The sequence below is a fragment of the Python bivittatus genome, unplaced genomic scaffold (assembly GCF_059951505.1).
Source record: "Python bivittatus isolate LINGU-HERP-01145 unplaced genomic scaffold, Pbiv_v1 ctg000560_np1212, whole genome shotgun sequence".
Classification (NCBI taxonomy): Eukaryota; Metazoa; Chordata; class Lepidosauria; order Squamata; family Pythonidae; genus Python; species Python bivittatus.
Genome location: NW_028277083.1, coordinates 4756868 through 4781643, shown reverse-complemented (window position 1 = coordinate 4781643; position 24776 = coordinate 4756868). Strand labels below are relative to the sequence as shown.

General features: G+C 46.3%; 1 protein-coding gene across 2 annotated transcripts in view; it reads left to right on the top strand.

Annotated features, from left to right (window-relative positions):
* MAP2K3 (mitogen-activated protein kinase kinase 3) overlaps window positions 1-24124 on the top strand; it is a 48765-nt gene extending 24641 nt beyond the window's left edge. For both annotated transcript variants that reach the window (XM_088148027.1, XM_088148028.1), the window contains exons 2-13: window positions 6380-6412; window positions 6888-6957; window positions 7850-7898; window positions 10364-10477; window positions 11318-11437; window positions 12719-12835; window positions 13665-13716; window positions 14714-14841; window positions 16043-16120; window positions 17316-17455; window positions 19023-19068; window positions 20275-24124. In XM_088148027.1, coding sequence (XP_088004153.1) covers window positions 6380-6412; window positions 6888-6957; window positions 7850-7898; window positions 10364-10477; window positions 11318-11437; window positions 12719-12835; window positions 13665-13716; window positions 14714-14841; window positions 16043-16120; window positions 17316-17455; window positions 19023-19068; window positions 20275-20358 — 1031 coding nt within the window. In that variant the 3' untranslated portion in view covers window positions 20359-24124. The remainder of the gene's footprint in view (window positions 1-6379; window positions 6413-6887; window positions 6958-7849; window positions 7899-10363; window positions 10478-11317; window positions 11438-12718; window positions 12836-13664; window positions 13717-14713; window positions 14842-16042; window positions 16121-17315; window positions 17456-19022; window positions 19069-20274) is intronic.
* Window positions 24125-24776: the final 652 nt, after the last annotated feature.

The window sequence follows — 24776 nt, the reverse complement described above, 5'->3', positions numbered from 1 at the left end:
CTGGAAGCTTCATGGGTGTGCAAATTGCATGGATGTGCAAGTTGCATTTTCTGCACCACCTGTGTGGGCATGCATGTGAGTCCCTAGGGAGCTTGCTGCGCAAGAAAGCATGGCACCCCGTCCTGTTGCCATGCTGACAAGCCTCCAAACAGAAAGGTGGAATTTCCTGCATAGCTTGTTGGGCCAGGATCCGAGTCACCCAAATATTCCTCTTTCCGCACACTCCCGGCTTCAGGTGTTCACACTGCATGCAGCCCAAGTGGGTGGGGAGGGAATCCAAAGCTGAGGTTACAGACCGTCCTTTTCCATCTCCGGGGCGTTGCAGGGCCCCACCAAGGAAATGACATGAAGCCAGTGGAGATGAAAAGTCTTGGGTTGGGGCCTGTTTGGTGGGCTTGAGGCTGCTAGTCCTCATTGCGTGAAGAAGAGTACATGCATCTCCCCACTAGTGCCTTTGTCTGTGAGCCAAGCAAGGGGCTGTTGGAAGGGAAAAGGCAGAGTGGGAATTGCCCCCACCTGGGTTCTTTTTGCAATGCATGGAAACAATTTAAGGGCTTGAAAAGATGAGGGTGGAGGCGAGGTTTTAAGATAAGCGTCAGTTGGCCCTGGAGCTGGAGAAGTTTTCAAAAAGCTGCATGCCTCCAGAGGATTGAACCTTCCTCCCAGCTCAGTTTGTGCCAGTGGCAAAGTCAGATCTCCCTCCGTCCAGGTAGTCTTCTTGGTTACAATACAGAAGTGGTTTCTGCTTACCTTTTCCTCGATGGATGATGGAAGAGGAGTTGTCGTTCCCAGTTTGTGGGAGAACTGAATTCAGCTTTCTGAAAAATCTCAGCTTTCTGTAAAGGCAAGCCCCCATTTTCTAGATGCCAGCATTTCAGGGACATGCTTAAAAGTTCCACTAGAAAAGACTCTCTGTAGCTCAGGGTTGAACTGTGGAGTCCTTGGTGCTCTCTGAACTCGGTGGCTGGCTTGCAGACGTTTCATGACCCAACTAGGCAACATCATTTGTGCGAGGGAGTGTGGGGTTTGCTCCCTGCTGAAATACAGTTGCTTGCCCTGCTGGTGTTGGTGGGGGTGTGATTTTCTCCTTGGTAGTTCCTTGCTTAGGGTATTATCCTAATAATAATAAGGTAATACCCTAAGGAGAACTACCAAGGAGAAAACCGCACCCTACCAACAGTGGTAGGACAAGCAACTGTATATCAACAGGGAGAAAACCGCACCCTCCCTCGCCCAGGTGATGTTACCTAGTCGGGTCATGAAACGTCTGCAAGCAAACCCCCAAGCTCAGAGAGCACCAAGGACTCTACGTGCTTAAAAGTTCCTGCCAGCAATACCCCGATAAATCTTGCAGAGTTAAGAAACGCCTTCTAGTTAAGGCACACAGATCTAACGTAGCTGGCCACGTTGGCTCTTTTCGAGGCAGAGTTTTGAATTGCGCTGAGATCCAACATCCTCATTTTACACTCGGAGGGGCATGCCACGCAGGCCCACGGGCCTTTTTTCCTGCCTGCAGCACAGATGGGGCCCCCTTCCTCTAGTCCTCCCCTGACTTCCACAGCTGTTCCCAAATCCAGAGCCGAGTTAGTATTCTCATTTTTTTGCACTTGAGCGACCCGTCCGAGGCAGGATAAGCCCGTATGTGTGTGTGCTTCCCGGCTTCCCCTCTGGATCGCAGACGCAGGAAATTATATATGCCCGTCCTGTAGCTATGAAAAGATTTACAGGGCCTAAAACTAGATTGACAAGACTCGCTGTTAGTCACATCGGGTGACTAAGGGGGTACTCACCGTCTGCGGCAAAGTCAAGCTTACTCTGTCTTCCAGCCTAGCCAGGCCCTTCTTTTCCTAAATCCTTGCGAACATCCACCTCTAACTCTCCTTCGCTGCTAAGTTTGGGGCAGAAGGCAGCAGGGTCGTTACGCAAGCAGCACGCTTCGCTAGTTTTTTTCTTTTCTTTTTTTTTAACGTGCCGTTTCATAAAATCAAGCCGTTGCATCAAGTTGTTGCGCTCCCCCTTGGATTGGGGGGGGGTTCCGACTTCCAGCTGGGAACCCCCCTAATCCAACTGAGTATCCTTTTTTCTTTTCCTCCGGTCCAGCTGGACTCAATCTGGGTGTGCAAAATAGCCATCTCGTTTTGCATTGAGAGACCCGGCCAAATTGGGTGATGGGTATTCTCAGGTCGGTGTTAAGAGGGTCTCTGGGGTCTTCCGAGAATTCCCCGCTTGCTCTGACAGCTGCAGATTGCAAAAGAAGACAAATTGGGCTGGAACGATCACCGTTTAAGGATCTTTCTTTTAAACGGAGGAATCCCCAGATAGGTTTTTCGGTTAGAGCTTAACCCCACCTGGGGTGCCCAAAAGTAGCTGTTGGTCTCTGGACGACGAAAGCTGAACCTGGTTTTGTTGGCCTTTGCACGCCGTTAAATACGGTTCCTAGGATTATTCCATGCTCCTGACTTTCATAGTTGTCTCCCTTTTGGTCTGCATTTGGAACTCACTTTGGGGATGAGGTCAGAGGAATACTCCTGTTCTAAACAGACATCTGGATTGGAGAAAACCGTCGTTTGCATCCTGTTTCTGCAAATCAAGGACAGCGATATTTTTTTTTTCCTCCAGGGCTGCATTTTCCCCCCTCTCAGGAGAACTGGCTGATGACAGGTCACTCATGAATTGCAATTGGGCTGGAAGAGGGGGGCTCCCTCCCCCCCTTCTCAGGGGTTTGGGGTTCTTTTAACACCAAGAATATCACAGTTTGCAGTTTAACCCACCCGTTTAACACACCACCCAGGCTGAAAAATCCATAATTTTTAGTACTATTTTGCATTGTGAGGTTGGCTCCAGGGACTAGAGCAGTGTTGTCCAAACTTGGCCACTTTAAGATGAGTGGACTTCAACTTCCAGAATTCCCCAGCCACCCATGCTGGCTGGGGAATTCTGGGAGTTGAAGTCCACTCATCTTAAAGTGGCCAAGTTTGGACAACACTGGACTAGAGAAACAGGCATGGGGGGGCACATGTGACCCAAAGCTGCCAATTTTGTCCTAAGCAGACACACACCCCCTTTAGATTCTTAACTTGGGAAATCCATGTGTTTTAAAGCACTTTTTTCATCTAAACTACTGCTTTCCCACTGGGCAACTTCCAGAAAAGTGGATTTCATATTCCCAGAATTCCCTAGTCGGCAGGCCATTGCTAAGAATTCTGGGAGTTGAAGTCCACACAGCTGGAAGACGCCAGAGCTGGGAAACACAAGTCTAAATCTATCCAAAGTAGGAATGGCTAATGGGGAAGTTACCTTTTCCCGTTGTTCCATTGTGCTAAATGAGAAATCTCTGTTACCGCCGCCTTCTCCAGAACTAAAAATCCTCGAATAAATTGCCATTGTGTGATTGCTGTTCAGTCGGATGCCAGTGGATTTCTATTCTCAGCAGATCAGGGTTTCATAAGCATTTTGCTCTCAGGACCCTTTCCCCCTTTTAAAAATTACAGAAGACCCCAAAAGAGCTTTCGTTTGTATCGGTTACGCTGATCAGTATTTACTGTATTCAAAATTAAAATGGTCGCATTCGTTGAATATTTATGTATTGAATCATGCAAAAATAACCATATTAAACCTGTGAGATATTAACATAAATAAAATAGTGTTCATGAAAAAAAAACCTTTTTTTTTAACAAATAAAAAATGCAATAGTCCCTGGGTTAAGAACGCTCTGCTTAAGGACGATCCGTAGTTAAGAATGGAGCCTACTATAGCAAAATTTGACTTAAATACACAATGGTTTGAGTTCATTACACAATACTACCTCTACGGTATTATACAACAATACTGTTCTGGCTTACGTGCAAATTCGACTAAGGACAGACCTTGGGAACAGAACTCGTTCTTAAACTGAGGACTACCTGTAATAATGAGAAGAGTGACATTGTTTTAAATGTTTGCAAATATCTTCAATATCTGGCAAATCATTTTGATTTTGCGGATCCCTAAGAGGGTCTCGGGGGGGCCCCTAATGGTACTTGGATCCCCCATTAAGAAACATTGGACTAGATGTTCACGGCCCCGTCCTCTGTGCATTCTTTGCTTCTCGCTGTTTCAATCACCCCTGGAGGCGAGCAAGGTTTGAGAACCAGGTTCTGCGGCTGACGTTAGCCAGAGATGTGCAAAGGGATCAGAAGTGAGCCAAACCCAAGGCGTTCTTGAGAAAGTCATGGTTTGCAAGCCAATGTTTGGTTTGCAGTCTCTGCCCGGCGTCACTTGACAAAGTGGGCTTTGTTGCTTCAGGATGGAGGTCATCGTTTGAAACCGGCATGGAAAGGACCTTGTAGGCTTGGGTTTAACCCGAACTCAAGCGATCATGATTTGAGATACTCCACTAAGGATCATGTATGCATTGTGCTAAGCAATAATGTCGTGGTTGAGCTCCATATGAGTAACACCAAGTAAATGTTTTATTCTGGAAGTGCAGTTTTATATGGATTTATATTTGCTCTTTGGAAGTACAGTTGCAAGTTCAGTATCCGGTGTTCTGTTCAGGTCAAGCCTCAATGCTGGGTTTGTTCTGGATGAATAAAATGGGAACTGACTACAGGTTGCGTTTTGCAATGTGTTTCTCTGTTTGAGTAACTTTATTCTGTATTTTGGGGCCGGGGTGGGAAGATTTCTGCCTTGTGTTTTGAGCGGTGAACTCTCAATGGGGCGGAGAAACCTGCAGAAATGTCGCGCTTCCTCTAGCGGGGCTCCCCGAGAGATTCACAATGATTTTCGGCTCCCTTAATTGTTTCTGCAAGAGAAGAAGACATGGGGACAAGTGAGCCTTGGCGCTGCCTAATGCTGTAACCCTGGAAACATTTATGGAAGTGAGAAATATGTAGCTTGAAGGATGGTGTGTACAATCTTAAAATAAATGTGGTTATAAAAGGATGAGCTGTGCTCCGTCAGCAAGCTTTTAGATGACCTCCTAACCTTTCTTTGTAGGGTTTAGAGCTTTGCATCAGGTTCAAACCAGGATACCATGGCTTGTTCAACTAACCACGGTTGAAACAAACCTTGGCTTACTGTAATATGTGAACCCAGTCACTTGGTCACAATTGCTGCTTTTTTCTCACCCCTTATATATAAAAAAGTCAAGGTAGCCATCCAATATAACATTCCTTTTGCATGGCTTTTTGCATCATGCCCCAAATTTTGTAGTTATACAAAACCCCCAGTTTTGCACATTGTCATCAATTGTCGTCAGCATTGGGGAAATGTTGGTGACTTGAGAAAACAGAAGGTTTGTGTCAAACGATACCACCTTCTGAAGTCCGTCCTTCCTTCCTTCCTCCCTCCCTCCCTCCCTTCCTCTTTTCTTGATTTTTTTTTTTTAATACAGATTCAAAAACGACTTGTGGGAACTGGCAAGAGAATGTGGCCTTAGGTCTCCTTCTGTTTGGTCGGCTTTGGAAATTCTAGAGATGGAGGGACCTCTAGTGGTTCTGATCATATCTGAATTGGAAGGTGGAAGCCTGGAGCTGACTTACATTTAAGTAGGACCAGGAAGCCTCTGAATCAGAATGGAGTTGTTTACCTGGATGTAGAGAGTTTCCCAGGCACAGACAAACCTAAGACTGGTTCACTGGGGGCAAAGAAAGAAAATCAAACCATATTGATATGGAAAATACCGGAATGGTCTGTGTCTAGGAGAAGGAGATCTCCAATCCGAAAGAGGTTAAGAAGGTGTCTTGAAAGTGTAATTAAATATGTGATTAGCCATCCCAAGCTGTTTGGACAGTAGTGGGCTTGGGTGTTTGGTTCAGCTATGCTTCCATGGACAGCAGAACAACCACGATACAATCTGATGCCCTACTTGCAAGGCGTCTGATGGGCCATCTGGGAGCATCCTAAATTCATCAAGCTAATTGCGTGGATTAGAGAGGATAGCCCTCAACTCTCAGGAGTTCATCATCAGGCAGTTGGATAGAAAACAAGTAGAGAAAGGAAGTGTAATGTTTCTCTGTCCTCAGTAAGGTGGAATGGGCCTGCATGAAGCCTCTGGTCCATTCTGCCCCCGTGTGTGTTATTTGGTTTTAGGTGACGTGCACTTTCACCCCATAGCTCGCAAAATTTTAGTCTCATACTTGCATAGTTGATGAAATAAGGTAGTCCTCGACTTACGACCACAATTGGGACTGGAATTTCCATTGTTAAGCGATGCGGTCGTAAAATGAGACACGTGACCACATCACTTAGTGACAGCAATCCCACCACTCCCCGTTGCAGTCATTAAGCAAAAACAAAAGTATTTCTTCCATGGGCTTTTTCCCGCCTATGGTCAATCCAGCTATTCTGGCTTTGTTAACAACTGCGCTTTCCTAACATGCCCCCTCTTCCCTTACAGATCCCAAAGGATCCTTGGAAAAGCGCAAAGTTGGTAAGTTAGGTCTACGTTTAAAAAAAAAATAAAAATCCTCCACCACTGGAAATCACTCGCAATCTCTGAGAGTACAGCCAAAGTTCTTCATTTTTGGAACCTGTTTATCCCAGCTTTCTTTCAGTTGACAGGTATTCATCCTGCCCCCCTGTTTTCATCTTCTCAACAGCCCTGCAAGGTAGGCTGGGCTGTGAGACAGTGATGCCAATACAGCAAGAGCTGGAGTGGAAAGAATTTTGAATTAGATGGATGCTTCATAGCCTATCCATCGCTCTCCATTCATTCTCATAACCCTGATTCACTCAAGTGATTCGTTTAGGTTGGATTTGGCACATGATGTGAACTCAGCCGCTGTGTGTGTGTTTTTAGTAAGCCACAATTGGACAAGCTATACTGTAGCACCTTAGATGAGCAGAAGCCTTGTACACTCAAGCAGGTTTTTTTTTTTTTTTTTAAAGTGTCCTCTTTCTTCTAGGAACCAAGAAGAAAAGGCCCCCCATTTTAAGAATGCCATCGGTGAACAAGCAGTCATCTGTCCCTCCAACGTAAGATCTGTTCCACCTCTTTGGCAGATTCCTGCCAAGTAAAAGCTAAAAGTAGTTTGGCTGAAGACCATTTTAAATTGAAGCATTGTCCCCAAGATGCTGAAAGATGTGTGAGAAGCAATTCCGTTAATACTTCCCGAAAGAGAGAAAACCAGAACTTTACCCAATGAGTAAAATTGGGTTCTCCGGACCCCCTCCGTTTCGCAGACTGCAGATGGAAGGGAGAAAATGTTATTTCAGGCTTCGACCCTCCCAAAGTCCGTTGTTTCTGAATCCGTCTGGACAATTGCGTAATTTATGTCGTTGGCATCCGATGATATAATGAGATAATTGATGTTTTCACGTCATTTGCCTCAATTTATGTCGCTTGCCTGGTTACGTAATTGATGTCAATGACCTGGTAGCCCAAATGATATAAACCTGGGCAACTGATGTGAGTATTTCAATTGCACGATCCCCCGAAGGGCACCGGTTACGCCCATTTGGATTTAACAGACACTCTGCCCCCCGAACAGTCTGTTAAATTGAGGTTTTGCTGTAAGGTAAGAACACGAGAAAGGATGAATTGCCGCTTCACCTTGGGCTGTTGCTGATCGATCAGCTAAAGCTGCAACTTGATTGAATCCCTTTTTAGCTTGTTACCTTTTTCCGTGCTAGAGCAGTGTTTCTCAACCTGGGCCGCTTTAAGATGAGTGGACTTCAACTCCCAGAATTCCCCAGCCAGCCATGCTGGCTGGGGAATTCTGGGAGTTGAAGTCCACTCATCTTAAAATGGCCCAGGTTGAGAAACACTGGGGTAGAGTGTAGGAGATGTGCACTGGGTTTTCTTACAGTGTCTCTTCCAGAACCATTTTGGGACTGGGTGAGCTGCTTTCCTTTGTTTCCTTTACAGACCTCCGAGGAACTTGGATTCCAGGACTTTTATTACCATTGGAGAAAAGGTAGGTCTTCTTCTCACCTGGCCTCCATCTGCGCTTTTGATCTTTTCTTCTGCACAGTTTTTTGATTTACTGTTTCTCCTGTGCCTTTCAGAAAATCAAAATGTAGCTGTCAGGAGAGGCTCGCAAAAGCCAAGCCGTGCAAAGACTCCCTACGTGCAAGTGTTTCTTCATGTAGACCAGGGTTTCTCAACCTCAGCGACTTTAAGGTGGCTGGCTGGGGAATTCTGGGAGCTGAAGTCCACACATCTTGAAGTTGAGAAGGTTGAGAAACCCTGATGTAGATAAAACTTGTGTGCAGGTAGTCAGCTGGGACAAAATCCAAGGTGTGGTGGTTTCTCCATCTTCCTGTTGAGGTTCTCCTCATGGTCTTATAACAGGACAAAGAAAAGGCTGGCTGGGTGCACGCATGACGCTGAGTAACTCTGTGGTTTGCTTAGTTTTTACTAAGCAAGATAGGTTTTCCTCACATTTGTGGCCTGTAGACCAGTGTTTTTCAAACCTGGCAACTTTAAGATGTGTGGACTTCAACTCCCAGCATACTGGCTGGGGAATTCTGGGAGATGAAGTCTGCACATCTTAAAGTTGCCAAGTTTGAAAAACACTGCTGTAGACCATGAGTGCTAGCTGTGTGGGGTGGATCAGCCTTACACCAGCCATAGTTACACCAAGCCATGGTTTGGTGGGTGAGAATCCATCTGTGTAGGAGAGGTGTCCTCCTGTGTTTGTGGAACGCGCTTCCCCACGAAGCTTGTTTGATAACACCTACAAAACATCTGGAAGTACAGGTAATCCTCGATTTAAGGCCGTAATTGGGACCAGAACTTCTGTCTCTAAGCGATGCGATCCTTAAGTGAGTTGTACCTGATTTTACGACCTTTTTTGCCCTGGTCGTTAAGCGAATCACATGGTCATTAATTTTGCTTGTCGGAAGCCCCCTGGGAAGGTTGCAAATGGCGATCACGTGGCCCCAAGACGCTGCAACTGTGTAAATACATGCTGGTTGCCAAGCACCCGAATTTTGATCACGTGACTGCAGGGCCGCTGTGATGGTTGTAAATGTGAGGACCAGTCATAAGTTGCTTTTTCAGTGCCATTGTAACTTCAAATGGTCATTAAACAAATGGTCGTAAGTCGAGGACTACCTGCACTTACGGCAACCCAGCCCTCCTTTTATAGTTCTGCTTTCTGTTGAACCTGACCTCAGTGCCCTTCTGAATCTCCTCCTACCTAGAGTGGGTTTTATATATGTATATATTCCTCTTTGTGGCAAACAATGCCCCACCCTCAATTACTGCTGGGTGGAAGGCCTGCCCTGACCGGGTAATTGATGGGTCACTTGCGGTCACCGTCTCCCTTCCTCCCCGAGAGCCTTTTCTATTCCTGCCTTTGAAACTTTTCCATTGGCTATGGGATGACCCAGCCTGGACTCTTGGGAGCGCGGGTGACCCTCACGCTCACCACACCAGCTAGAAATAGCCGGAGGTCTCTAGTTACAAGCTGTCCTGTAAACTGTATGTCGTTCGAGGAAGAATGACCTTAGTTTTAGGAACAGAGATAGCTTTGTTCTTCCAAGGGGGAATGGCATGCCATCAAAGATAGCGATAGCTGCATGAAGTGGCAGAAGGAATCTGGAGTGTAAAGCCCAGGTCCTTCCCTGGGTCTCTTGCTTCCCCACCCCCGCATAGTAGGCACCCTGCCATTTTGCTGTGACTTTCCTGTAAGATGGAATTACAGTTGGTTACTTAGGTTTAAGAGTGGGTTTTATATATGTATGTATGTATGTTTATTTAATTTCATGGCAAAGCTCTATTCCCGTTCTCCTCAGCAGCATTGTGAAACTTCTGCCTTCTCTCAACAATGACAAAGATGATGATTTATTTATGAGCGGGTTAGGGAATCAGTTGGTCCAGGGACACCTTGGGAATTTTCTGGGAGCACATTTGTGGAAGCTCTCTCCAAATGAGGTCCAGAGGTTGCCTCTTTGCCGAATAGCTGCGGTGGTGGGGAACGCCAAAATGGCTTTGCCTCCGGACCCCGAGTCTCCTCCAGCCTCAGAAGATGGTTGCTATACCTGTTGGGACCTTTTCTGGGCACACCATCAAGCAAAACTGTTAGGCATAGCAGTCCATCTTTTTATACCTCTAAGAAGATCCAGAACTATTCTCAGGAATAAAGATAGTGCCAAAGAGTTGGGAGTTGCGTATTTCTCAACCTTGGCAACTTTGAGATGTGTGGACTTCAGCTCTCAGAATTCCCCATGCTGGCTTAAAGTCGCTCAGGTTGATAAATGCTGCTTTACAGTATCTCTTTTTTTAACGCACATTCACACACATTTAGTAAAGAGTGTTCGTGGTGGTTTGTTGGGGGCTGGCGTGGAGGGCAAGAAACCTGTTTCCATGTTCTTAACCGATTGGTAATTTCTTTACCCTGTTTTTCCATCCGTCAATGTCTCGTCCGACCTGCAGAATTTTGAAGTTGAGGCTGATGACTTGGTGAGCATCTCAGAACTGGGGAGGGGTGCTTACGGCGTGGTGGAAAAAGTGCATCATGCGAAGAGCGACACAATCATGGCTGTGAAGGTGAGAACCTTAGCAAAGGGGCTCAACAGTTTGGACCTAGCGTGTGGCACTGTCAACCCTTCAAGGCAGATCAGACTAGGAAACCGGTGTCACGTGGGCCAGTACTAATTTTATTGTACAGTTACAGTGACAGAATCTTACAAGTCTGAATGTGCTGCCCCGTCAGCCCTTTGAGGTAGTCCGGCCAAGAAACAAAAACCATGGGTGCGAACCCTGCCTTTATTGTGAGGTTACAGTAACAGACTCTTGCAAGTCTGAAAGTACATCTCTCCCCCCCTCACCTTTACAGTCCAAGAAACTAGGGAGAGTCCCTTCTGAGATGTTTGCCATGCCCCCACTCCTTCTGCGGGCTCAGCTACCTCTTATCTGACCATTGCCCTGGTAGTGTTTCTTCCTCCTCCCATCTCTCAAGGATATTCTCACAGACCGTTACACCCCCTCTCTCCCTACATCTTTGTATGGACTAGGGAGAAGCTGAGAGGTTCATGCATGTCCTATTCAACTCCCATTTATCTGACTGTTGCCTTGGCAGTGGCTCTTCCTCCTGTCCCTCGAGGTTATTCCCTCTGCCCTCCACATGTATCAACCCAGCTGTTGTGTTTTGCAAACAATGCTTTATGGCTTAGCATCGTGCCCCAAAGCAGTCAATATTGATAATGTGTATCAGTGTTGCTCCATCTTGTAGAGTGTACAGCCAACTCCCAGAGTTCCCCATCCGGCAGAGCCCTTGCTGAGAATTCTGGGAGTTGTGGTCCGATATCTCAAGGTCGAAGAGGTTGGGAAGGTGGTTTTACCTCTGGGGCTCCACCACTGATTTTAATTCTTCTCCTTCCAACCCAGAGGATCCGAGCCACTGTGAATACTCAGGAGCAGAAGAGACTAGTGATGGATTTGGACGTCTCCATGAGGACAGTCGATTGCTTTTACACGGTCACTTTTTATGGAGCCCTTTTCAGAGAGGTAACGGAGGAAATTCGGGGCCTGCTGGTGCCAGTCCAGGTTCAGATGTTTTCTACCATTTAGGGAACAGTTGATGAGCAAAGAGGAAGACAGAGTGCTGTTTCCTCTTCTCCTCCACCATCCCTGAGTCACTTGGAGATTTGTAATCCAGTCTCCCTGCTCTTGCCCACTCTCCTTTTCAAATCTGTTGGGGTTTCTTCTTGCTCAGCACAAGCTAAAGCTGTGGCTTTTAACAGCGGGACTTGGCAACGTGGCTTCAGGGAGCTCCAGTGCTCCCCCACACTACACGGTTCCCTTCAGACGTTAGCTCTGTTTCGGCTGGCCAACAGCCTTGTTGGTTAGGAATCTGGGCACGTCTTATCTGAACCTTATCCTTTCCGTTGGTTGCTTGGCTTTGCTTGATTTTTTACTTTGACGGTTGTAAATGTCAGCCCTGCAAAGTAGACCAGGTCAGGAAACAGATTCCACAGGAAGACAAGAACTCTACTTTATTGAGACCGGCTACAGCAGTGTTTCTCAACCTTGGCAACTTTAAGATGCATGGACTTCAACTCTCAAAATTCCCCAGCCAGCATGGCTGGCTGGGGAATTCTGGGAGTTGAAGTCCACACATCTTAAAATGGCTAAGGCTGAGAAACACTGGGCTGGAGTAACAGAATCTTGTTTTTTCCCCCTTCCCTTCCTGTTATACTCCAAGGGAGCCAGTCTGAGTCCCTTTCTTATCCTTTGGGGTCAGCACATGCTTCAGCACCTTAATGGTTTCTGGATGGTTTCTCCAAGGTCATCACCATGGCTTCCTACAGTGAACAAGCCAAACATCATATCCAACCATGGTTTGCAGTACTGTCAGTTTAGAACCCTGGTTGTGGCTTGAACTGCCAGGCAATTAAGACGAGCTATGGAGGAGATCATAGTTTTCTCCTCCAGTTGCTTTGGACTACTAGTTCCAAAGACCATGAGCATTGAAGCTTCAGGCTAGGCTTGTAGTCCAGAAGACATGGGCAGAAACATGTTGTTCAGCCCTGTTTTTCTGTAAGAGCTGATACTTAGCTCTCTTGTTGTGATCTGGGAGCCCAAACAATGGGATTGTTGCCTTGTCACTCGAGTATCAACTCGCCTGCGGGTCACCCCAAAGTGTCATTTCCAATTTCAAAGCATAATTCCGCTTTCTAAATAGCAATGGGATGAGTCGTCTGAACTGAGGGGAGAAGTGACTTAAGATTTTTGAAACAAAATTAAGAGAGGAATAAAATCTCTTCTCTGCCTTTGCTGGATTCTCAGGGTGATGTGTGGATCTGCATGGAGTTGATGGACACATCTCTGGATAAATTTTATAAGAAGGTTCTGGAGAAGAAGAAGACCATCCCTGAAGATATCCTGGGAAAAATAGCCGTGTCTGTGAGTGTTATCTTGAATGACATAGTAGCCCACGTTCAGATGCAAAGCTGAATTATAATTCAGGATTATAAATCTAGCTGGCAAATAATATTCCCTCTTTCCTTCCTGGAATGGGAATAAAAACACTCTCTTCCATTACTAGATTCTCCACAGTCCGGTGTGTTAACCAAACCCTAGTTTCACTGCAGTCAGTAGAAACCTGAGCTTCAAAAACAGCACCTTGAAGCTTGCATGTTTCCATGCTCAACATCCCTACCATTGGGTCCTGGTTCAGACAACCGAAAAAAACTTGGCTTAATTAAAATGGAAATGAAAACTTCTGAATGTGTCCTTGAAACTAATTGGAGGAAAAAGATATACCAGATCCCAGTGGAAGGTTTGGTTAGATTAGTTTCCTCCAAACCTTGATATGGGGGAATTGATTGATTGATTGATTGATTGATTATGTGTCATCAAGTTGTTGTTGACTATAAGCAACCATGCAGATGGAAGACTTAAAGCCCCTTCATACAGCTCAGCTATTCCTCCATACTAGTGGTTCTTAAACTGGGGGTAATTACCCCCAAAGGAGTACTTTGGGCATATCCAGGGGTATTACAGCAATTCGTAATTGTTTGCTTGTGAATCAAAGATCTGGTGTGGGGCTGCTGATATGCTTGTGTAAAACAACAGAGTTTGGGGTTTTTGTAGTGGTATTTGAGACCAGGAAAAGGGATAATTGGGTCAGACGGTTTACGAGCTGCTGTTCCATACAGCAGCCAGAGAACATGTAGTTGTGCGAGCGTCCCACAACTAACTGGCGCTTCCTGTTTCTTCCCCTCCTGCCCAGATTGTGCGAGCACTGGAGCATCTCCACAGTAAACTCTCGGTGATTCACAGAGGTAAGTGTCTGGTCAAAATCCTTTCAGGGTGACAGGAAAAGCAGCTCAGGGTTAATAACACAGATGGGTTCTAGCTTCAAGCATTAGATATCTTCCTTAAGCCACAAGGTCGTCCTTGTTTAGCAACCGCAAGTGAGACTGGCAACTCTGCCACTAAGCGAAGCGGTCGCTCAGTGGGAAATCATGTGACAGCTACTGTGTTTTCTGGCTCAAAATTGACAAGACTAATCAGTTTCATACCTTCAGCTTTGGTTTGCCTCCTAACAGCTCTCATGCCCTTTGGAGTGCTCACTCCAGTCCTGGATAATTAATCAGAAGGGAATTAATGTTTGTATTTATGTTCATTGGAGAGGAAGGGATTACAAGAGAGTAAGCAGGCACCCCATGGGGAATACACATCAAAAGCAATGCGCTGGTGCCAGCAGCCGCAAGCACACTCGGCAAACAGCCAGTGTATTCCCCCTGCTTGCTTGCTCTCTTGTAATCCCTTCCTCTCCAATCTCTCCACTCTGCAAGGGGGAAAAAAGGAAAAACAACAGATCAGGCACAGGACAACATGTACTGATTCTAATGGTGATCATGTGACTGAGGAACACTGGAAGGTCATAATGGTTGTAAAAATTTTCAGCACCGTTGTAACTTTGGATGGTTGCTGAATGAGTGGTTGGTAAGTGAGGACTACCTGTATACCCTTGCATACAGTATACAGGTGCAAAATGTTTTATGGTTGACGTGGAGTTTTGGCCATCCTGTAAGTCTTCTGACCTCGAAACAAACCATGTTCATGAACGGAGGTTGGGATGGCCTCTTTCAAGGTTGAGACATTTCTATTAAGTTCCGACCAATCTCAGAAGTCTTTAGGTAAAAATCTAAATTCTGTTCAAATGGTGCCTTTCAGGGTCAGAATATTTCCACCACCAGGAATAAAAGAGGTTGATAGAAAAATTAAAAAGTAATATAAAAGTGAGTCTGCCCCGTTTCCCTTCTCCACCCGCAGATGTGAAGCCATCCAACGTCTTGATCAACAAACAGGGGCATGTGAAAATGTGCGATTTTGGAATCAGCGGTTACTTGGTGGATTCGGTGGCGAAAACTCTGGATGCCGGCTGCAAACCTTATATGGCTGTGAGTGTGGGGTCAATGAGAGGCGTGGGGAGGGTCTGTTGGTGGGAGAAGTCTCCCGTCCTTTTCTCCTAGTCTCCTCCTTTCCTCTGATTCTAATTTGCTTCCCTGCCAGAGAATTTATTTACTTATTTTTATCTCTTTTTCAAATTTATATATGCCGCCCAGCTCGCTACACAAGGGACTCTAGGCGGCATTACAAGTAAAAAACAAAACTATAAATTCTAGAAAAAATATGCAGGTTAAAGACAACCAAAAGTTAAAATTAAACTTAAAAAGTTAAAACTACAGTGCAGATGGAAAAGGCGCCTAGAACATCCTCGGGCCACCAGCCACCCCCAGTGCTGTGAACCCCCAAATTGGCTCTCCAAAACAGAAGGAAACGCAAAGGGCCATTATTTCTGAGCCACATTTAATTCCCATCAACTTGTTCAAGGAACTGTTTTGGATTTTCTGGGGTTTCGTTTAAACAAACAAGGAGCCTTGAATGGAAGAGGAAGGGAAGACGAGGGCCATTTCCCTCCGGTTTTTCAGAAAATTGTGGAAAACATGGTTATTTCACCAAGGCTTCAGGTCCAGGGGGAAATAGAGGACTCTCTGGACAATGAATTAGTTTTATTGTATGGAATGTTGATTCCCGGCTTTCAGATGGTTATTTGCAAGGTATGGTTTTAGTTTTAAAATTGATTATTTATCATTCGGTTTTTAATCCCTGATTAGCAATTTGGGAGCTGTACATTGCACAGAGATGGTTGATTGGAGCATCCTATAAGTCCATGTCTGTCCCTCTGTCTGTGTCTGTCTGTCTGTCCATCCATCAGGGGTTTGACTGAAAGTACAACGAACCTTGCAGACTAACATGACGGCAAAGGTGGTTGTGTGCTGGTTTATTATAGTTTATTATGGCTATATTCTGCTCTATCTACCCCAATCCCTGCAAGCTGTCCATTGGCTCAATTCTATCCTCCCAAAATTCACAACCACCCTCGAGGTAGGGTCAGACTAGAGCCTTCTGATTGCCCTAAGGTCTCTGGAGGAATTTTTTGGCCACGATGAGTGCAGGTATTCCTCCAGGACCCGCACGGCTCCCAACAACTTCGACTGAGTTGGTTTATTCAATTGATTAAATGTACAGAGCTGCCTGTTCCACTCTCTGACTCTGGGCGGCGCCCACCATTCGAATTCTCCCTTTTCTGTTTTGCAGCCAGAAAGAATAAACCCTGAGCTGAACCAGAAGGGGTACAATGTGAAATCAGACGTGTGGAGTCTTGGGATCACTTTGGTAAGAAATCAAGGAGATCTTGGTGGCCGGCAAGCCGCAGAGCGTGAAGACCGGATAGGTGCTCTGCTGTGGCTATATAGTACAGATTATAAGGATAATAATTATAATAATAACAGTAACAACAACTCTTATATGATCAGTGGAAGACACGGATAAGGAAGAACCTCCTTTGTAAATTTACCTCTTACTCTATGGCAGTCTTTCTCAACTTGACTTTAAGATGGGCGGAAGTCCACCCATCTTAAAGTCACTAAGGTTGAGAAACACCGCTCTATAGTTACAACATAACTCTTCTTTCTATAATCTATAAATCTATAATCTATAAATCTATAAATCTTCTTTCTATAATCTATCCTGTCTAATCATCAGAATCATATGTTCATTTTTTTTCCTGTTTCACGCAAAAAGTCTATAAAGCGTTGCCAGTCCGCCAAAAACATAGATAAACTTGTACTTACAACTGCTGTAAGGAAGATCAGAAGCTACTTCTTTGTATCTTTCTTCCTTCTTGTCTATTTCTCTTTTATTTCCCCCCCCACCCCTTCTTACCCCTGGATAAAGAAGAGCATCTCGTGCAAATGCAGATAAGTTTAGAAACGTGTTTCGCCCCGCGGGTGGAACTCCTTGTCCCCGGTTGCAATGGCAGCTGCAGGCTAGGCTTTCTGAAAAGCCGCGGTTTGGAGGGGGCCGAAATAAATAATAAAGTAAAGGTTGAGTCAAACTTGACAACCTCTTTGACACATCCGTGCAGATTTTTTTGGGGGGGGGGGGGACAGGATAGGGAAAGAGAGAGGCCTCTGAGAAGTAGACCAATGTCATTCCACGTTCTGGGTCGCCTTTCGTAGAGCTTATGGGTCTCCCAACAAAACGGATTTTAGAGGATCCAGAGGGATTCCTGAGCGCAGGAAATGGCAATGATTCCCCTACTGAAATGGCTTTAAGAAGGGAGTATAGCAGTTCAGAGGGATAAGAGTCACCCCGTTGCAAGGGGCAATGTAGCTGCCCTCCAGGTGTGACTGCAGAGGGGCAATCTGGGAGTTGATGTTCCAGCACATCTGGAGGCAACATCAGGTCAGGCAACGGCAGCCTGGGGAGTCTTCTCAGATCGGGTCCCACTTGCAGGTTCCTTCCACCATCTCCCCTGCCGTTGTAGGAAGCCAGATGCTGGACAAATCCAATCTCTGTCTCCCTCCAGATCGAGATGGCCATTCTCCGTTTCCCCTACGACTCCTGGGGGACCCCCTTCCAGCAGCTTAAGCAGGTAGTGGAAGAACCATCACCTCAGCTCCCAGCCGATCGCTTCTCCAGAGACTTTGTCGACTTCACCGCCCAGTGGTAAATTCCTCTGCGTGGCATTTATTTTATTTTTCTTTTAAATGGGGAAATAGAAAACTACAGCACGAACGGTGGGGGGGAAGGAGAAGAAGAGAAAGATTGGGTATGCAGTGAAGAAGAGGAGAAAATGACCCAGTTAACAACATTGAAATAAATTCAGCATGGCAGAAGAGAGGATAAAAGGGCAATTAATGGGAAGAAAAGAGAGAAAACGTCCGTGTAATATCCATTGGTATCCATGTGGAATTTATTCATTCCTGAAGCTTATAATTAAATCCCATAAAGAAATGTAAGGCTTCATCTTCTCATATTTAGGACCCAGAGACTTTTGAAAAATAGATAAGAGACTCGTAACTTGGATCCATTCCTCAAAATCAGGAGGGTGCATTTTTTTCCACGTATGTAAAATTCTGCTATCTCTGCGCCCCACACATGATGGAGCCTAAACTTTTTGTGAGATGGCAGATTCCACATTTAGTTCTGCATCACATCAAGGTCCTTAACTACAATTCTCTTCTCCAAAATTGTACTCACGTTGGTAAGGATGTGATAAGTTCCTTGGTGTTCGGCTACCTTGTGTAGTAACTGAACACAGTTTTTCCCAAGCAGGATCCCCTCCAAATGTGGCCTTCAACTCTGATCCTCCATCTCTGGTGGGCGTGAGTGTGCCTTTTTAGGAGTTTTGCTTTAAAACCATGGACAGGCTCAGAAACTAAGACAAGATGTGGAATCCCCATTCAGAATCCTTCCATTTGTGCCCCTCCAGAAACTAAATCACGAGGGCTAGAAACTTTTAACAATGGTTTTTATAATGCCGTAGCGTTGCATTTTCCTTGACTCGCAGACGGATCGCTTCTCGCCACCGTTGCTTGCTGTTTGGGTGCACAGCTGGAATTGTGGCATTCCCAACTCAGGCTTTACAACTCAGCTTTACAACTCACTGCTTGCAAACAGCTGTTCTGTGTGACTTTCCATCACCAAGATGCGCCTGGTCTCCCTGTTTGCATTTCATGTGGTGGAAAGGCACGCATCCCGTTGCAATCTAGAGCTGCACGAACCTGATTTAAAAAGAAACACGCATCTCCCTTGGGGTGGCCGCAGTCTGGATCAAAATTCTAATATTTCTCGTGTGCCTTGGGGAATTGGGGGAGCAAGAAAGAGCTCCCGTTGGCCCCCAAATAGAAATGGAGTCATTCCGCCCTCCGCCATATCTTGAAAAGAAGCTGCGGTTGCTCTACCGTTTCAGATTTACTTTCTGCAGTTCTGGTAGCAGCAAGCAGAAGCTTTCTGCACAGTGGACCAAGAAATGTAGGCTGAGAATGTCCTGCCAAAATCTCCCAAATGGTAAAACAGAAGTGTAGGATTTTTAAAAGCAAAGGAGAACAACGAGAGTGGCCCTGATAGTCTGGAATTCTCCAGGGGTGTTTACATTCGGACACGGCGGAAGATGAAATAGGCCGTAATAGCTGATCACGGTTAAGAGCAGAGCAATGGGGGTTGCTGTTGTTCCAATGAGAAATCTTTAAGCTTGGATTGGGGCTGATGTTCCGGCTGTCTTCTTTTTCAGTCTGAGGAAGAATCCCGCTGAACGAATGAGTTACTTAGAGCTGATGGTGAGTTGGATCTTCTTTCTTATGGCCCAGTTTCAATCCGTTTCAATCAGGCCTCAGCAGCTGAGCCCAGGGCGACCCTTCACCGTAGCGCCAGATCTGCAGCTGAACGTGGCGTTTCAGGAGGAAAGTCATCTGGCTCAGCAACCTCTGTAGAAAGCATTAGGCGTTGATGGGAGACGGTTTGGCCAGCACTGGATACGGAAGGAAGGGGAAGGGAAGGGAAATTGGGAAGGGAGACCAGCCGTTGCTCCCCGGCTTCCGTTGCCCTGTCTGCAGTAGGAGGCCAACCATCCTCAACTGGCATATAATAATTTTACGTGAATAGGCAGGATCCTAAAGATGAACCGCTCCGTTCCGCCAAGCGTTTGGAACACGTTTTGGAAAGAGCAGGATGGTTTGTTCGAATCTGGGTTTGCCACAATTCCTAGCCCTCGCAGTGAAATCCGGCTGACCTGTTTTGAACACGGGGGCGCCGTTTTAAAAGTCAAGGCTGCCAAAGCCAAGAACGACTTTTGGGAGGGCGTATTCTTTTTAGTTCGGGGCTTGCAAGAAACGCTGCAAGTGTCTTGTTTTCCAACCTTTGCTGATGGCCGGACATGTGAAGAGCGTCCCAATTTCTCTTCCCATGTGCTGAAGCCATCACCTTCTCCCTCTCCCCGTCGTCCCCCTTCTCCTCCTCCTCCTCCTCCTCCTCCTCCTCCTCTTTCTCTTCATCCCCTTCTCCTTGTCCTCCTCCTCCTCCTCCTCTTGCTCTTTCTTCTCCCTCTCCTCATCATCCCCCTCCTCCTCCTTGTCCTCCTCCCCCTCTTTCTCTTCATCCCCTTCTCCTTGTCCTCCTCCTCCTCCTCTTGCTCTTTCTTCTCCCTCTCATCATCATCCCCCTTCTCCTTCTTGTCCTCCTCCCCCTCTTTCTCTTCATCCCCTTCTCCTTCTCCTCCTCCTTGTCCTCCTCCTCCTCCTCTTGCTCTTTCTTCTCCCTCTCCTCATCATCCCCCTCCTCCTCCTTGTCCTCCTCCCCTCTTTCTCTTCATCCCCTTCTCCTTGTCCTCCTCCTCCTCTTGCTCTTTCTTCTCCCTCTCCTCATCATCCCCCTCCTCCTTCTTGTCCTCCTCCTCCTCCTCTTTCTCTTCATCCCCTTCTCCTTCTCCTCCTCCTCCTCCTCCTGCTCCTTCTTCCCCTCCTCCTCCTCCTCTCTTTTTCCAACAGGCTCACCCCTTCTTCACTCTACATGACACCAAAGTGACTGAGATGGCTTCCTTCGTCACAGAAATCCTCGGGGAAGACTCTTAAATCCCCCAGACCTCACCGTCACGCTGAATAAACTGGAGGAGCATCGTTCTGGTTTCTCCCGGTGGGAAGAACCGAGGCAGTCGGAAACTTCTTAGCATTAACGGCGGTTTGCACAAAACAGAACGAATGTCTTTGTCCGCAACCTCCCTCAGCCCAATTCCATCTCGCGCGATACTTCTCCGGGTCTTCGAGAGAGAGGCCGCGGCGGGTGGCGTGGCGTGGCCTGGTGGTGGCCTGCCTGAAGAAATCTAGCTCCAGAGCGCCGTCTTGGGTGGCCTGGCTGAGGGCTGTCCTCGCAATTCTCCACTGCCCTTCCAGCTGCTGAGGTGAATTTGAGCGCGTTCCCCGCATCGGATCCTCCCCCAAAATGCAGCTGTGGACATTCAGAAATTTTCCAGACTTAATGCAAAACTGCACCCCGCTCCCCCTTTTAAAGATCTACCCACAGATGCCGCTGCTAAGAAGAGACTTGTGTTGGTTTTTACGCTTTGCAATGTCAAAACTCTCTTTATGTAGAAAATCAAAGCTGGAGAGAGAGGGTTAGAATAGGATCTTTCTGTAAGTACGTGTTATGTTTTCTGCAATTCTCTCTCTTTTTTTTTTTTTTTCCTTTTTACCCTAGAGCAGTGTTTCTTAACCTCAGCAACTTTAAATGGTCTGGACTTCAACTCCCAGAATTCCCCAGCCAGCCATGCTGGCTGGGGAATTCTGAAAGTTGAAGTCCACACCTCTTAAAGTTGCCGAGGTTGAGAAACACTGCCTTAGAGGAACAATTTCCACTCTCCTCCCCACCCCGAAAAACCCCTCCAGGAAAGATTTTACATCCCAATTTTGTTACCCATGTTGCTGGATTGTGAAGCATCCACCCACTCCAGTTTTGTCACCTCTTTCAGTGTTTACTTCAAAGAATTCACATAGAAAGACGTTGCTCGCTAGTGTTGGTATAAGCCGCCAGAGGACCATAGGTCTTCTCAATCTACAGAAGGTCTTCTTTTTGCCAGCTCCCGGATCACGTGGCTGAAATACAGAAGCCGAGCTGTGCTTTTCAACATACAAAGGTTTCGAGGTACATTTCACCTTGAAAATGGGCGTACCGAGCCACCACAACTAAACCCAAAGGTACAGCTATCGTGGGGCCTCTCTCTCGAGAGATATCACTGCCTCTGGAGGCTGAAAATGTTAACCAAAAGGAGGTGGTCCCCCATTTGGTTTCAAGAGATGGAATTAGGTGGATCACTTCACCCACATCCAAATTGGGAAGCGGTGTGGATCCTATGGGCTAATTCCCATTTTCTCTCGATGCTCGTCGTCTTTCCTAGATTGTTGGAAGCAGGAAGTCCACACACAGCCAGGAAAAGTTAGAAGCTGAAGGATCTGCCTTCCCTTGAGAACTTCAGTCTCCCCATCACTCCTTAGCTCCAAAATGGGTCCACCAAGGTGCTCACTTCCCTTCAAACAGAGGACACTGTTCCTCCACCAAACTTACCTACACCCACCCAGATCTTTGCACCCATTTTTCCTTTCGTGCCAATCCTGTAGTTTAGCCTACTGGGCAAACCCAACGGCTAATAAATCAGCCACGATTACAGTTGCCAAAGCGAGCACCCCCCATCGTGTTGAGGCCGATGAGATCTGCACCGAGGCATCCGTCATGGTTTAGGAACTACAGGGGCTGGGTTCACACACGCACACCACAATTTGGCTTGTCATGATGTGTGGAATTCGCCACAGCTAGAACCCTGGTGGCTGGGTTATGGCCTTTTCTGCCTGCCCAAGAACATCTGGATTGAAGTTGAGACTATTTGCCTGTGAAGGATGTGCTTTTCTTGCATCGAGCCCATTTCTGTATCCTCCTTTCGCAGAAAAAAATTCATAGGAACGTGGGTGTGAATGATTTCTAAACGGGGAACAAATGAAATGTTTTTCTGCATCTCACCTCCAAAGAACCGAATAATGTGCAGAATTCTTCCCTTTTTATAGACTTGCTTCTGTGAGACCTTTCTGCCCTTCACCCCCCCAAAAAGGAAACATTACCAATGGCTTGTATTCACATTTCTTGTTTTTCTGTGGATTTTCTCCCTTCGCCCTGCTATCCTGAAGAAGAAAATTATCTTTCAGTATGTATGCGTGTGTGTGTGTGTGTGTGTGTGTGTGTGTGTGTGTATTTCATATAAATGATGAATAGATGCAGAATAGGCTTGGAGAAAGCACCAGCACATGAAATTTCTAGGAGAATGTTAAACACAGTTACCAAAAAAAAAAAAAAACCCAAAAAAGGGAAAGCACATTTTAAGGACACTGGAAGTGATTGTATGTCAGGATTGTATGAGTTAGGTGCTAAGAAATCAATCCACCTATTTATTTAATCTATCCAGTCTGAAGAAATAGCCTTAGCAACCTCAAATTACGGCTTGGTCTCCACCAACAGCCGCCTCCCCTGGAGGCTGATAGAGTCGCTAGTCCCTGTTGATCAAACGTCTCAGCCTTGGCGACATTACAGACGGGCTCGACGCCGCCTCCCGCAAGATGCTTTTTAAAGGAAATCTCCCCTTCTTGCCGGTAGCTTTGAAAGACCCTGGGGGATCTCCTCTCCAAGTACTAACCAGGCCCAAGCAAACTTTGTTTTTGCCAGGATCGGCTGGGGGTTGCCTTTGCCACCCGTAAGCGGTTTCCAAAAGCGGTGATAAATAGGTGGCTCCCTAGAAACTTAAATCTGGTGCGAGGCCTCTTCCAAAGACACACTCGTAATAGGTCTTAGCTGCTGGTCAAGCCTCTGTTCCTAATTTGGCCTGAACCTCGTTTAAAAGTGGGTTGAAGACCAGTAGGGTCTGTATCACCCCCTCCCAGATGTTCGTCCCCCCCAGTGATGCTACCAAATTGCAACCTCATTAAAGATACGGGGAGACGATTCTGTTAACTCTCTCTATGTAACTTAACGTTTCGCTTTGGGGTTTGCCTTGATCCTGCCTGATTTGGGGGGGTTCTCAGGCTCGGTCAAAGACCTGACATGACCCCGAGGCGACAGGAAATTGGCCACCGCTGCATCGCCATCCTTTGAACCGACTTGCCTTCCAAAAACAAAATACCCGCACGAAGGAGTTTTTGCCACCCGTTCTCTCTCTCTCTCTCAATTGCATCCTCTGTTTTGCTTTTTTTTTTTAACCTCTGCACTTTGGGGAGGCAGCTCTCTAGCGCTTTCCCTGCAATGTTCTTTGAGTATAACGGGATGGGTTTCAGGTTGCTGCTGCTGCTGCTGCTGGGCTCTGTAATGCTATTTTTCTCTTACGGTTTTTGGATGAGCGAGAGGGTGCCTGGCCATCGCTCCCTGAGTCGCTCCGGTTTCTTTCCGTGCTTCGACGTTTGTTTTTTTCAAATGCATGCGTTTGGATTTTACAGGGTTTATTTCCTCTCCCCCACCCCCTTCTCTTCTCCACCCTGCAAAGAAAAACCTGGTTTGGTCTAGGCACCCAGCAAATGAAATGACCGCAGGGCGCTTGTGGAACACGAGCTGGGTCCTCCGCGGTGCAAAAGCGACCGCCGGCTTTCCAGGCTGATCTTCGCTGGAGGAGAGCTTGATAGCACATGATTCCCACCCTCCCCCTCCATTTATTTTTTCTTTCCACCTCTCTCCACCAAAAGGAGTTTCCAGCAGAAATGGAAAACTATTTATATTTAGACAAGGACTCTGGGTGCTTTTATGATTTGGAAGACTCTCTCTAATAACGAACTTGGTTGTTGGTTTTCAATAAAAGAAGCCCCCGATCTAGTTTCTGTTTTTGTGGCGTTCTTGAAAAAGCGTGGCGCTCTTTTTCTTTTTCCTGCAGAAAATTTCAACAGAAATGGAGGGGTTGGATTTCTGTAGCGCGCTAAGTAAGGCTGCGCAAAAGCTTTGATTTTCTGAGATTTATGGAGTGTTCAGTCGGATCTTGAAACCCAGGCAGCTTCCTGAATTGGATTAAACAGTCTGGATCAGATCAAACAGGATGCCTTCAAATGGATTTGACAGTTATGTGCACATCTAAGGCTTCTCTAACCAATTGGCCAAACTCAATGATCTCCATTTGATGCTGGAAAAAGATTTTCTGCATCGATTTGAATCTCAGCCCATTTACGTTCCCGTTATATTAAGCAAAAGCCAGAGAAAATGCATGATGTTTCTGCTCTTTGTAGTCCTGTTTTAGGTACTGGGGGTGGGGGGGTTGCTTTTATTGTTTGAGTAGAAGAAACAAAAATAGTGTACAAAAAACACTAAAAGATAGAAGGCATAAATTCATGGATGTGTGTATCAAGGTTCTCTGTGCTTCAATGAATGGTAGCCATATTATCATCCATAGCCAATCTCCATTGATAAGTCATTTGCAGATTACTGAGAACATCAATTCTGCAGATCATTGAGTAATTCAGCCCACATCTTTATC